The 15,529-nt window shown below is 38.0% G+C and overlaps 1 protein-coding gene across 1 annotated transcript in view; it reads right to left on the bottom strand.

Annotated features, from left to right (window-relative positions):
• The window catches only part of LOC124605364 (huntingtin), a 511,164-nt gene extending 499,686 nt beyond the window's left edge, over positions 1-11,478 (bottom strand). Inside the window, exon 1 of the mRNA XM_047136992.1 lies at positions 11,307-11,478. Within this exon, the coding sequence (XP_046992948.1) occupies positions 11,307-11,392 (86 nt within the window). The 5' untranslated portion in view covers positions 11,393-11,478. The remainder of the gene's footprint in view (positions 1-11,306) is intronic.
• Between the last annotated feature and the right edge of the window lie 4,051 nt (positions 11,479-15,529).

Genomic DNA, 15,529 nt, shown 5'->3' with positions numbered 1-15,529 from the left:
CTGCAGTCGTACTATTCATCTGTGCCCTCAGTGGCTCAGATGGATAGAGCGTCTGCCATGTAAGCAGGAGATCCTGGGTTCAAGTCCCGGTCGGGGCACACATTTTCAGCTGTCCACATCGAGGTATATCGACAACACCGGTCGGCAGCTGAGGGATTCAGTTAGTCATCATTTAGTCTCTGGAATAGTTCTTTTTTATTTGAAAGATAACAACTTCATGATTTCAATGATACATCTGGTTTGTAAACAAATGTCAACATTCTCATGCTGTAGCCTTCTGATAGATTTTTTTTCTTTATTTCAGAAAATTCTTTTCATTAACTTTTTTTGACACATTTTTCAAACACATTAACTGATCCAAAAATATGTGAAAGTTCCAAAAACTTACAGGTTCCAATGCAAGCAGCTTCAGTGCATTCTGCTTAGAAATGAAATTACCTACTCAATGAACTAAAAATGTGTTCAACTGCATCAGTATCTTTCTCTGATATTGAGTTATGCCTCCCTGTTCAACCAATAGGAACTGGGGCACTCACAGTCTTTAAACCATTGCGAACCAGAAGTGAGCAATGATGGTGGTGTTGCTGTCTTGTAGCTGGAAATCTACATCCAGCAACTGGTCCATGTGGTAGCATAAAGCACGCAACGATCTCTTTTAATTCATAACTGACATACACATATTCACTGGAATTCACAAGTCACAGTCATATACGCAGTCCACAAATATCCTTCTTAGCAGGTTGTGAGGTTGAATATTATTCTGCTTTTCTTGAGGTCTTGGCTGGACAAATGGAATTTCTTGTTTCCTGCTCTTTAAAATCCGTGCAATATAAGTTTGCCCATTACTTTGGGTCCAGAGATGGGTATTCTGAATTCCTTTCACAGGCTTCGTTTGGCTGAACCATTCTTCTCTTTTCTGCTGGCAGACTTCTTCAGCATCCTCTTTGGACAACAGGATGAGGGCTGCAGATATGTATGATTTCACCCTTCTTGTTAAGTCATTGGCATTCTGAATTTCAGTTGTACTTGGGCTGGAAAGATTATGTTTTGTATCAAAGTGCTTCAGTAGGTCTCCTACACCATCACCAAGGCCCCTTCCTGTGATCACTAGCAGTGTATATCCACTCCACTGACAAAAGTGAATTAGTCAATTCGAAAATATGGCAACGATTTTTGAATTGACTAGGAGCACCAGCAGAAATAATGATGATCTTTTCTGTCTGTGATTGCTCTTGTTCAAGAATTTTATGTACTGCCAACAATGTCTGTGCTGAGTCATGCCCTGAGTCATCATCACTTTTAACTGCAGCACTTGTGATCTTGTTTTGGAAACAGGTTACATCACTCCTTTAAAAATCAAAATGTGATCATTACTTTAATCATATCCTTGTACTTCTTGTGAAAGAATCACAGACTAGTTCCCAGCAAAATCACAGTGAAGCACTATACACAGCTCTTCAGCCTGTACACGTCCCTTCACTGCTGCAATGTGTTGTCGCAATCTCTTCAGATGCTGGTGTGTCACTGCTTCCACTGTCCATTTCCCAAGTCTGCCAATGAAAATGTCAATGGCAACAGTTTTCTTAATTAGTTTATTTTCCTCTCATGTTGGATATGTAACTTCTGAAGAGTCATTTGTCCTTTCCAGGGCAGTAACCACATTGCCGAAGCAGACATGCCTCTTGCTTTACATCAAAGACCACTAATGACTTCACACACCCAACCATGGTGTCATATGTCATATGTTCAAGTAAGTTCTTCAAAGTTACCATACAAAGTTCGAAATTTGCACAATACACACATAAACAGACACCACTAGGTGGGCGTGGAAACACTCACTCAGGTTGTTTTCATTAAACTTCGTACTTCCAATGTTTAATGTTGTATATTCGTTTTCGTACATGGTAAAAGTATCTTCAATACTAGGAGTCAAGTATCTTTTCACCTTCAGCAATTTTTGTCCATCAACTGTTGTAGTTATACAACCTAAAATCATTCGAAATTCTGCTGATTTTGATCTTGTTTACGGCAGTGGACTTGAGTTGTGGTGATTTTTCTTGTCACAGTAATTGTTTGGCCTCTGGCAAAGCTTCTTTGATGATCAAACTGAATTTGTCCAATTTCTTTCTGTGCAACATAAAATGGATGATCTCTCAAATTTTGTCATTGCAAAACTTACAAAAGATCAAGAGGCAGCAATATTCGCACATTTAGAAGCCTCTACAAATTTGCATGAGTTGCCAGTCTTTTAGCTGTTCCTCCAATTCCATCTCCACAAGATTTTCCATGGCTGGTTGCAACTAAAGTCCACTTAGCCGAGATACTGAAGCCTTTTTCATCCTGACAAACTGATAAAAATTATTGAAATTCTTTTATTGGGCAGCACAGTCATCACTAAAGTAGTGAATATACTTGATGTCTCCTATCGATAACCTAAAATATTTAATCAGTCTCATTACAAAGGCTTGCGCTGCAATGATATCTTAACAATGACAGTCACTAATAACACAGATGCCGATATTCTGTAGTTCCTTACAACAAAAGCAAACCACAAAGGGGTGTAATGTGGCTTCACTGCCTCCCAGTGAAACTGTTGAACAGCATCTTGAATGACAAATGAATAGTGCTCAGCAAAATCCATCAAAATTATCTCTTCACCTTCTGAAAGGTCCCATAGATATGAATCTTAGTTACTTGTTGGACCATGAATTTTTTAGAGCCAGTTCCTCCATAAACTTTTGTACAGTTGTATGACATATCTCTAGTGTATCCATGTCAATATGAAATCATTGTTTGTATTCTGCCATTTATTCTTCATCATATTCTTTGAAAATATGTACCAAATCAGCTTCCAGCTCAGGTTTTGATTAGATTAGATTAATACTAGTTCCATGGATCATGAATACGATATTTCGTAATGATGTGGAACGAGTCAAATTTTCCAATACATGACATGATTAGGTTAATTTAACAACATACTTAAGTTAATATGACAAGTTTATTTTTTTGTGTTTTTTTATTTTTATTTTTTTTTTATTTTTTTAATATTTTTTTTCTTAATTTATATCTAAAAATTCCTCTATGGAGTAGAAGGAGTTGTCATTCAGAAATTCTTTTAATTTCTTCTTAAATACTTGTTGGTTATCTGTCAGACTTTTGATACTATTTGGTAAGTGACCAAAGACTTTAGTGCCAGTATAATTAGCCATTTCTGTGCCAAAGTTAGATTTAATCTTGAATAGTGAAGATCGTCCTTTCTCCTAGTATTGTAGTTATGCACACTGCTATTACTTTTGAATTGGGTTTGGTTGTTAATAACAAATTTCATAAGAGAGTATATATACTGAGAAGCTACTGTGAATATCCCTAGATCCTTAAATAAATGTCTGCAGGATGATCTTGGGTGGACTCCAGCTATTATTCTGATTACACGCTTCTGTGCAATAAATACTTTATTCCTCAGTGTTGAATTACCCCAAAATATGATGCCATATGAAAGCAATGAGTGAAAATAGGCGTAGTAAGCTAATTTACTAAGATGTTTATCACCAAAATTTGCAATGACCCTTATTGCATAAGTAGCTGAACTCAAACGTTTCAGCAGATCATCAATGTGTTTCTTCCAATTTAATCTCTCATCAATGGACATACCTAAAAATTTGGAATATTCTACCTTAGCTATATGCTTCTGATTAAGGTCTATATTTATTAATGGCGTCATACCATTCACTGTACGGAACTGTATGTACTGTGTCTTATCAAAATTCAGTGAGAGTCCGTTTACAAGGAACCACTTAGTAATTTTCTGAAAGACAGTATTGACAATTTCATCAGTTAATTCTTGTTTCTCAGGTGTGATTACTATACTTGTATCATCAGCAAAGAGAACTAACTTTGCCTCTTCATGAATATAGAATGGCAAGTCATTAATATATAATAAGAACAACAAAGGACCCAAGACTGACCCTTATGGAACCCCATTCTTGATAGTTCCCCAGTTTGAGGAATGTGCTGATCTTTGCATGTTACGAGAACTACTTATTTCAACTTTCTGCACTCTTCCAGTTAGGTACGAATTAAACCATTTGTGCACTGTCCCACTCATGCCACAATACTTGAGCTTGTCTAGCAGAATTTCATGATTTACACAATCAAAAGCTTTTGAGAGATCACAAAAAATCCCAATGGGAGATGTTCGGTTATTCAGATCATTCAAAATTTGACTGGTGAAAGCGTATATGGCATTTTCTGTTGAAAAACCTTTCTGGAAACCAAACTGACATTTTGTTAGTGCTTCATTTTTACAGATATGTGAAGCTACTCTTGAATACATTACTTTCTCAAAAATTTTGGATAAAGCTGTTAGAAGGGAGATTGGACGGTAATTGTTGACATCAGATCTATCCCCCTTTTTATGCAAAGGTATAACAATAGCATACTTCAGTCTATCAGGGAAAATGCCCTGTTCCAGAGAGCTATTACACAGGTGGCTGAGAATCTTACTTATCTGTTGAGAACAAGCTTTTAGTATTTTGCTGGAAATGCCATCAATTCCATGTGAGTTTTTGCTTTTAAGCAAGTTTATTATTTTCCTAATTTCAGAGGGAGAAGTGGGTGAGATTTCAATTGTATCAAATTGCATAGGTATGGCCTCTTCCATTAACAGCCTAGCATCTTCTAATGAACACCTGAATCCTACTATATCCACAACATTTAGAAAATGATTATTAAAAATATTTTCAACTTATGACTTTTTGTTCGTAAAGTTTTCATTCAATTTGATGGTAATACTGTCTTCCTCTGCTCTTGGTTGACCTGTTTCTCTTTTAATAATATTCCAAATTGTTTTAATTTTATTATCAGAGTTGCTGATTTCAGACATGATACACATACTCCTGGATTTTTTAATAACTTTTCTTAATATAACACAGTAGTTTTTATAATTTTTGATAGTTTCTGGGTCACTACTCTTTCTTGCTGTCAGATACATTTCCCTTTTCCGGTTACAAGATATTTTTATACCCTTAGTAAGCCATGGTTTGTTACAAGGTTTCTTACGAGTATATTTAACTATTTTCTTGGGGAAGCAGTTTTCAAATGCATTTACAAAAATGTCATGAAATAAATTATATTTTAAATTGGCATCAGGTTCACAGTACACCTCATCCCAGTCTAACTGCTGTAGGCTTTCCCTGAAATTTGCAATTGTTAAATCGTTGACTGAACGTACTACTTTGGAGGACTGTTTAGTATTACTGAATGGAGCTATGTCATATATTGTAACTAGCTGTGCACCATGATCAGAAAGACCATTCTCAACAGGCTGAGCATTTATCTGGTTAAACTTATCTTGGTCTATAAAGAAGTTATCTATCAGTGAGCTGCTATCCTTTACCACCCGAGTAGGAAAATCAATAACGGGTGTCAAATTGAAAGAACCGAGTAATACTTCAAGGTCATTTTTCCTATTACCCTCTTTCAGAGAATCTACATTGAAGTCCCCACAAATAATAATTTGTTTCCCCCCGTCTGACAGATAGCACAACAAGGAGTCCAAATTTTTCAGAAATAGATGAAAATTTCCTGATGGGGACCTATATACAGTTACAATTATAAATGTGCCTTTATTTAATTTAAGCTCACAGGCACATGCTTCTATATGTTTCTCTCCACAAAACTTTTTTGTTTCTATACTTTTTGCACAATGATAACTTTTGACATATATGGCAACTCCTCCTTTCTCCATATTTTCTCTCATTACATGTGCAGAGAGCTTATAACCACCTACATTTACCTTATCCATATCAGTAACAATGTGATGCTCAGACAGGCATAGTATATCTATTTCATTCTCAGCTTCTAAATCTTCTAAACAAACCAGAAGCTCACCTACTTTATTCTTTAAACTCCCAATATTTTGATGAAATATACTTACATTATTTTTAATTATACTTTTATGAGAACCTTTCCTTATTCTAACATTTGCAGTACTCTCCTGTCTGAGTTTCTCATTGTGCTTAGGCCTAGTTCCTATACCAGTGGTCACATGGTGTTCAGAGAGGCAAATTATGTCAACTGGGTTGGGTGACTTTAATTCATCAATGGAATTACCTAGGACTGAGATACAACTTGGTGGAGATAAAATTTCTGGTGATTGGTGAAAATTTATAATTGATAGCTGTGATTGGTGATCCAATGTGCTAGAATTGTGCTGTTTAATTTCTTTCCTAAACTGAAGATCTGTTTCAATCCTGACCTCTCGTAGAACTTGACATCTTTCTGTCTTACCTATCCTAAAAAAGGTGCTGCTCCAACACCTGTAACCACTGGTATTTTACCATTCATGGCAGTGCCTCCCCCCCTTAAATTTCCTGCTATTACCCCAGCCAGTTTCCCCTTCCCTTTCCTGTTGAGATGCAGGACATCATTCCCAGTGCTGCAGTAAGTGATCTTTTGATTCCACATAATCCATAGTTTTCTTGATTACTTCCATTTAGTCGTCATTCTTGATAGATGTTGCAGCCGATATCAACGTGGCATTTTGCTGTATTACACATAGGCCCACTCAGTTTGTGCTAGCAGCATCAACCATAATACACCTCTCTGGACTGAGTTCAGAAAATTTTTAAAATCCCAATTCACTGCCATACTATTCACAATAAGCTATGGTCATAGCTTCCAAGTTACAAAGTAGAAGGCATTTCCGCTTATGAACTCTTTCACCATCCATTCTTGCTGCTATGTGATCACTTTTGCCTGCGCATGGCCGAGAAAATTCATCTTATTTGAAAAACATGAGGACTCCTATCTTTTCATTGAGTCTTGGTCCCAACTTCCATCTTTAGTTTCCTTTCCTGCTTCAACATTCTCAAAGGACACTAAATTCTTTTGCTATCTGTTCTATACTCCAGCTGCAAGGAACCAGAGTCAAAATTTGAATTTTACTGGCATAACTTAAATGATGCACTTCAATTTTTAGTTCATTACTTGAAATATCCATATGCTTTTATTTCTGGCATTGTTTCACCATTTGTGTTTCCAAAACATCAGTGATGCTGACATAAACAGCTGCTGGCATAGCTTTGGTGATGGAATCTGAACTTTCTGCCTTATATAAGCCATTGAATCCCTTTTGCTAATTTGTTGAAGCTTTGAAGGCTGGTGAAGTATTCACTGTGCTGCACGCGTTAACAGCATTCATTTCATCATCGATTCTTGCTCATCCCGCAGCTGTAGATGCTTATGAAAAAATTATCATCTCCGTCTGAGAGAAAGCTTCTGGTCAGGCTTCAGACCTTTATTAGTCAACAGTTTCAACTCCTCCTTAATCCTTTTTTTTCCCCCAAATAGATTACAGCAGGTATTTCACAGAAATTTAAATATTTTCATTAGCAGGGCATTATGGTACAAACAAATTTGGGCATCTTCTGCAAAGCCCAGTTCAGAACTCTTTGTCCAACAACACTGGCTTAAGCTGAATTTTACCATATTAACATGATTTAGGCTAAGTTTAGAACAGTCAGTGCCATCTTGAGCACACAAAAAAAGAGAATAAAAGAAAAGGATCAGGCACTTCTTGGTTTGTGTCACAAAACACATAAAATGCGAATGAGTTCAGCCATAAAACTTTCTAAAAGTAATCTAATCACAAGCGCAACACCAGAGAGAAACCGACAGATCCAATATAATACATACTCCTTCAACAATAGTGTAAAAAAGTTTTGGCAATTTTTCAATAATTTCTTAAATTATGATGCGAAATAAAAATTCAATAATGAATTTACATGATTCCAAAATTTACCACTATAGCTTCTGAAGCTTATGAAACACCTTTTCTAGACATACGGTAGGAAGACGATAAATTTTAAAGAATACACAGTTGAGGTATGGGTCGCCAAAAATATCTAAAATTTGGCACACAAAATGTTTTCATCAAATTTTCAGGTGCATATAATTTGATAGAGAAGGCTAGAGGTTATTGTACAAAAAGCATGAGAAGACAACATGGCTGTATGTCATATTACCAATTCTTGGCTGAATCTGTCCATAAAGTTATGATTTATGGCTGGTTAAAGATGGGATCTCCAAATTGCACACTGAATCTTCTGCCCCCCTTTTTTTAGTAGTACATTTGTCACCAGATATACTTAATAGTCTAATCAATACTGTGCAAGCACTAGCTTTTAAGTGGGGAATAATTTTCATAAAAGTTAGCCAAAGTTGGCCTTTTGCTAAGTGTATAAGTGGCGCGAATATGGGACTCTATTTACTCCTGGGAGAACCTATCCCATAGAGCGGGACGGTGAAATACCTAGGAGTTACCCTAGACCGCAGGCTCACCTGGAAGCATCACATCCGTGATGTGAAAGGGAGATCAATAGGATGCCTTCGCACCCTGTATCCGCTGCTAAACCCGCAGTCGTCATTGCCACCGCAACACGGCATCATGCTATACCTAACATTGGTCCGCCCACTGTTGGGGTATGCGGCCGTGGTCTGGCGGAAAGCCGCAGATGCTCACACTGTGACTCTGCAGCGGATACAGAACCGCGCCCTGAAGACTGCTATGCATCTTCCAAGGCGCCTCTCGACGTGCCAACTCCACAAGGACACTGGGATCCTGCCTCTCCAAGACAGGTTTCGCGCCATCGCCTGGCAGTTCTACGAGAAAGCAGGACACTCCCGCAACCGGATTATCCGTGGACTGGGCCACCAACCTCATCACAGGCCAACCACGCATTGGCCTGACCTGCTCAGGGATTAAGTTTTACTAAACCCCCATCAGAGTGTGTCTTTCTCTTTTTAAGGTTACACCAGCAGGGACAAATCAACAAGAGTGGTAAGATATTTTTCTCTCTCCCACAGGAACTGCAGGAATGACAAATTTTGTCCAAACTGCACCATCTTTGAGCCAAGGAAAGGCTCGTCTTTTCAGCGTCAGCATCACATCTATTTACAAGAGACTGTAGAAATGGAAGCAAAGGAGGTATCAAGCTGAAACTCACAGACAGTGAAGAACATTCCCATAAAATCTGACTGGATTCAGAAATGGTCAAGTGGGTCTTGACGTGGAATGACTCAGCAGTTAAATCTTCAAAAGTTACATATGATTTGCATGATAACCCAACAAATAGTACACCGAAGACTGTTGTCACACCATGTATGATCATCGAAGGCAATGTGCCCGAGAAACTTTCTTTTGTCAGCATGCATTAAATTAGTACCTATGTTTCAAGTCAGAAACATTGCTCACTGGTGCCCCACAAAGAGAAATATGTTGCCAAGGAACTATCATTCACAAAGTATGATCCTGGTACAATGGTACACATGAGTCTGTTCTTTCTAAATGACAGCACTATCATAATTAGCACATAGAACCTTCCTGCATTAAACTTACCAAAATCCCCCAAACTACTCAAAATTTAATATTTTAGTGAGGTGACTTGCTACCACTGTCAGGAACTTTAATAATTACATTTTATCCATCAGCTGTAGTCTTTGTTCATTTCCACTTTCTGTCATATTGATCGTGAAAACAGTACATCAGATGGAAAAGTAATTCATGTTCTTTTTAGATGAACTGAAAGTCCTCAAAGTTACAAGATGTTTACAAAACCTTTATGTAATACTCCATTACTCTAAACAACATAAAACTGGCCTCACGGTATCTCACAGCTGAATAGAAAGAAAAAATGGAAACGAGCGTATGGCATCATTGGCCGGTAGGCCCCTATTTGGGGAAGTTCAGCCACAAAGTGCAAGTCATAATTCATTCGACGCCACATTGGGCGACTAGCGCGCCATTGATGAGGATGAAATGATGATGAGGATAACACAACACCCAGTCCTCGAGCAGAGAAAATCTCCAACCCGGCCGGGAATCAAACCCGGGCCCGCTTGCATAGGAGGCGAGAGGGTTACCACCCAGCTAAGCAGGTGGACAATAGAAATAAACAATGTGAGTACTGGTCTCTGAATGATCTTACTGTTAATCCCTCAATCCCATTCACTCATATCTGTTCTCCCATAGCCAGATGAAACAATCCTTGCTTTCAAAATCTTGCTCTGGTGTACCCGCTAGCTAATTAATAAAGCCTCCTCCTTCCTCCCCTCTTGATCATATATTACAAGAGAATTGGCCAACTCATAATGTAGTAAAGCCTTCTCCTTCTTCCCCTCTTGATCATATATTACAAGAGAATTGGCCTACTCGAACTACAATGTAATTCCAAACTGTTTTGATGAGCAATCTGGAGATTTGAATCAATGGACAGTCACCACATTCTCCTTATGTGAAACCAGTTAGTCAGTAACATACTGTGATGTGGTGTTAAACATATAGCAGCTACAAACACTAAGCAACCATTTTCAAAAAGCATGGTCCAAAACTCCTTCACAAGTCTTCCATCTCATTCTGGAGAAGAATCAGTAAAGTAATTTATTTGCTTGTTTCACGGCCTGTATTCATAACACCAGCCAATGATAGGAAATGCCAAATTATCTTTTTAAAAATGAAAGAACACCACAGAGAACATATACCTAGTTAATGTTGACTGTGCCAAACTGCTACTGATCATCAAACATGAAAGTAAATTTGATGAGGTCACTTGTGTGCCTTGTTGCTTGGAGGGCTACTTATAGGAAGTTTTATATTATATACCAAATACTATCGTTATTACAAATTTTTGTACAGACTACATTGTGTTTATGTGTAAATAACGCAACAGCAATACTATAGCATTAATGAACAAGGAATATGCAAAAATACCTACTGCTGTGACCTCTTCATAGCAAAAACTAACACTCCCACAATTCATAAAAATTGCGTAACTTTCTATTAAGTAATATTCAAGTTTTAACATAATGCACACGTAAAATTTAATTACATTCCGAGAGAAATACACGCTACCAACCGGCGAAATGTAAGCGTCATTCACATTTTTTCCTGTGATTGTTAACGTCCTAATATTCCGGTTAAAGTATATCAATGATCAACCCTTGATAATTATATGCAAATTACTGGGGCCATAACATTTGCTAATTATTGGCTGATGCGCAACAATGAATTCAAACTACTACAACAATAATATCTATCGTGAAATATAGCAAACACACCATTTTCCCGGGATGTAAACAAACTGTTCATATTTCAGACTACACAGACGTATCTCATAATATTTTAAACATCTGTGACGTCTATCAAGCTCTGTGTACATGTAAAGATATGTTTGTGACACACATGATACACGCAAAAGACACGTCTAAATTAATTTATTTAGTAAATATTTATTTTTTCGTGTCTTTACCTTGAAGATTCATCTGACAGTTGTGGGTTAACGTGCAACACCTTTAGTGTCTCTAAGGCCTTCACCAATCTTTCAAGTGTCGCCATGATGGGGCACTGTATACGACAATGTTTTAGTAAAAATTGTTGTTATCTCAATTTAATTTTTGAAAGCGTGTTAAGCGCGTCGTCCGACGCATTGTGTTTTCAAAACATGCTAATACTTCAAGGCCATTTTGAATTTTGCACTATCAAAGATTTGACGAAGGAAGCTATACAGTTCCGAAGATAGAAGATTTGCACGAACTTCTGACTTATCAAGTCTTGTAATACAACTGTGGCAATAATAAACCTAAAACTAAGCAATACATTAAGTTTAAGAATTTGTCAGACTACTGCAGTATATTTACATATATCCTATATGGCCTGGAAAATCTACCATACAGGACTTACTTTAAGCGAAATAAAATTGTCATAGTTACTGCAATAGTGTATTTTATTCTAAAACTTCGTCATAATTACAGCAGTTGGACTGTGTATTTAATTCCGAAACTTTATCATAATTACAGCTGTCGGACTGCGTTCTTCCGAGGATGGATCGCCCGTTTCGGTGTGCCTCTACGAATCACAGCAGACCAGGGAAAACAATTTGAGTCGTGTCTCTTTGAAGCACTGTCATACATAATGAGTATGAAGCGGATTAGAACTTCAGCTTTACACCCGGCAACGAATGTTTTAGTTGAAGCCATCCACTGCTGTCAGAAAGTGTTGCCTCGATGTCACGATTCACAGAGGTGGACAGAGACGTTGCCTATCTTCCTCCCGGGCCTCCGGACCTCACTGAAAGATGACATGAAGCCATGACTGCAGAACTTGTTCGTGGCCAGCCGATACGACTGCTCGCGAGCTCTTTGTAAACGTGTTAGACGACTGCATTGACCCGTCAGATATCGTACAACCACTGTGTACACAAATCCGGCAATTACGCCCCTTTGTTACAAGGGATCAGCAGACCCATCGCCCTTTTGCTTTTGACGAGCTTCGAGAGTGCCATTATGTCTTCATACAACATGACACTGTATGCAAGCCACTGCAGCCAACCTACAGGGGACTTTAGCATGTCATCAAAAGGGAGGATAAGATATTCAAAGTCGATGTGATGGGTATTCCAACCGCCATCACTGTCGACGGGCTCAACGCAGCTCTCCGCGCACCCTACACTGGTACGGATTTATCTACACACGCCACGGACTTAACAAACGCTCCAGCCACTCCACGGCCTGCTATAGATCAGCCCACGACGGATGTTGGAGGCTGTCTCCAATATACCAGCAGCAGCCTATGCACAACCCGTGTTACCAGGTTCGACGACCGTTTGATTCAACAGAAAATATAGTTGAGACTAGGTTATGTGATATGTGCAGCGCAGTACTTTGCACAAGTGATTACTATTTTTAATTATTATCTTTGTCGTAGCGTCTGACTTATGTTTTCTCTTTGTTTCATATACTGTACTTTTTGTTCTGTTGTTGAATGCGCTATGAAACAGAGTTGTGTGAGTCACCGTTCAGTTTTTATGTTGCATTAAAGTTAATTCGTCTAGTGGAGCAACAATATTACGACATTCAAGAGAGTACAGTTTGTGAACGTGATGAAATAACAGTAAGGCATATCAATCACATTTTTGTCAAATACAAACTGTATGAAGACCAGCTATTCGATTTCATAAACAATTAAGTAGATCTCATCAACCATTACCAACTACTACACTTAATCTGTAAAAATCCAAAATACTGATAGATGGCTGTATGGCTTGCAGGACAAAAGAATAAGGTCATACTTAGGATGAATGTGACAGGGTTTTGAACGCCTCCTCTGGGATATGAGTCCAGCATGATATCACTGCACCTTCTCGATTGGTACACACAGCCAGCTCATGAAGGTAGTAAAGTTTATCAAGTGCGCCCATGACACGCACAAGTGTTATGACCTCTCGAAATACTCAGATAAAGTTTCTTGGACACCAAAGAATCTCACATATCAAATTAATAAATTAAACACCAAGACAGAATTACCTGGCAAAGCAGACTCTGTATTACTAAATGTCTAACACAGATCACGACACATGCTCCCAGTTGCTAGTAACCTGTCTAACAGCTTCCACAAGAAACAAAAATTTTATTTTCAATATTTCATGTAAATATTGTCTGAACTTCAATAATTCAAATTTATATCGTTATGTTAAAGGTTTAGCAATGAAGTAAGTATTACAGTTAGAAACTATGTATGCCAGCTACCATCACAGTCAACAGGCTGAAACCACACCTTAGACTGGTACTGCTTGTAACTTATAGTGCGAAACTGTTCAAATCACATTCTTCCAGTATTTGAGAATGAGAACATTTAGTAATTGGCAACAAAGTTAAACATAATTTTAAATCTTTACAAAACTTTTTCTTGCTCATATACCCCACAAAATGAGGATAAAAGTTTATCAATTACTATACTTCCACTGCTCATGCAGTAGAACTTCAGCTTCAGACCTTATTTTTAATTTATTGCTTCTTTACTAATAATTCTATTCGTAAAACATTTTACAGATAGTATCCACACAAAACACAGAATGCATGTGCAGAATTATATCATTGCATGACAATTAGTTCAGGAGATATGATCTCATAAACATTAAAATGCGCGAAAAACTAAGAGAACTAAGCACAAATTACCCAGACCACATTCATTCAGGGTTTGACAATGAGAGCACTTGGTGACTATCTCAAACCTTTTCCAAGCTTTTTCTCGCTTACATGCTTAACATCAAATACTGAACACATTTGTAAAGCAATCATAGGTTTAAATCTTTTTTATGCATTTGTGTGTTCGATTCTTTAAGGAATTGAGGGTTTATTGGTCAGTAGCTGAAGCACAGTTTATGTTGAATGTCAACGAAGTAGATAAAAAGGTGATGTCAGCAGCTAATGATACAGTGTGCTCACAACAGAAATATCAACACATGATTGTGATTAGTCTATTATTTAATGATGAGGCTATGAAACACATCCATCACACTAAAAGTCAGAGTTTACTATGACAATTAAGAATATAGCTGTAACACAACATGAAAAGCAAACATCCTAGATCACTGTTTTTATTCGTCTTTACGACGCAGCTTCTGTTTGTATCACAAACTGCCAAGAGATTAAACAATAGGAACTGTATCATCGAAACGTTTCCAACATCGGCATTCATTTGTTCTTGGTCTGAGAGTCAACCAACTTCACCACTGCTGTTTGTAGGTGGGCACCTCTGTGGTGATTAGGTTCTGGAAAACTGTTACTCAAATTAATTAGCACTATGTGAGTGAACACTTATTTATAGCAACACACACGAACACCATAACATCCAGTTCTGGTAAGACACAATAATGAATCTGTCCAGGCTGAAAATTGAACTCCCTAACAAAACTGTCACCTCCAGAAATAAGTATTAGTCCCGAGACTAATTCTGTTACTAACATTGGTGGTCTAAGGGCTTCAACAGTTCTTGTCCTCGGGGCTGTTTACTGTAGGCAGCTAAATTCAGAATGGCCACTGCTCTCTTCAGACTGTTACTGTGTGTGAACTCAGTCCTGCATAGCTGATTCATTCTCAATGAAATCCCGTTGTTGCCTGCCAAGTACTCCTGCTGGTTTGCTGGGCTGCAATTTACAAAGCTGCACAGATTGATACACCTAATCTGCGTGATTGGCTGAGGCTATCATCAATAACACACATCCTGATCACTGCCCATATATGGCGATGCTGTGAGCACCAGTAACGTCACAGCTGGCAGATAGTCTATATAAGGGGCACACCAGTAGCCCACTGGCAATCGAATCACTTGACAATGGCCAAGGAGTGCTTGACCAAAAGCTCAAGTAATCTTAATCACTTGATACGGCTGGGAACGCAGTCAGATTTTATTAAAAACTGTTTGCATTGCTGCTTCCTTTGATGTATTATTTATAATTGTAAGTTGAATGTAATAAATGCTATGAAGCCTTAAAACATCATCCACTGGCGCCCTCTGTGGACAACCACCGAAGTGCTCATTGCTCTTCACCTTGTCTAAATGTAGGCTACTCTGGAATGCCACCATAACAGAAGGGTGCACTACACAGCAAAGGTCGTGATGTAGAGTACAACAGACACAAACACATCAAAAAATTAGAAGGTGATACACAGAACCTTTCTTCTTATACATTGT

The sequence above is a fragment of the Schistocerca americana genome, chromosome 3 (assembly GCF_021461395.2).
Source record: "Schistocerca americana isolate TAMUIC-IGC-003095 chromosome 3, iqSchAmer2.1, whole genome shotgun sequence".
NCBI lineage: Eukaryota > Metazoa > Arthropoda > Insecta > Orthoptera > Acrididae > Schistocerca > Schistocerca americana.
The sequence above is the reverse complement of the archived record's forward strand: the minus strand, read 5'-3'. Positions and strand labels throughout refer to the sequence as shown.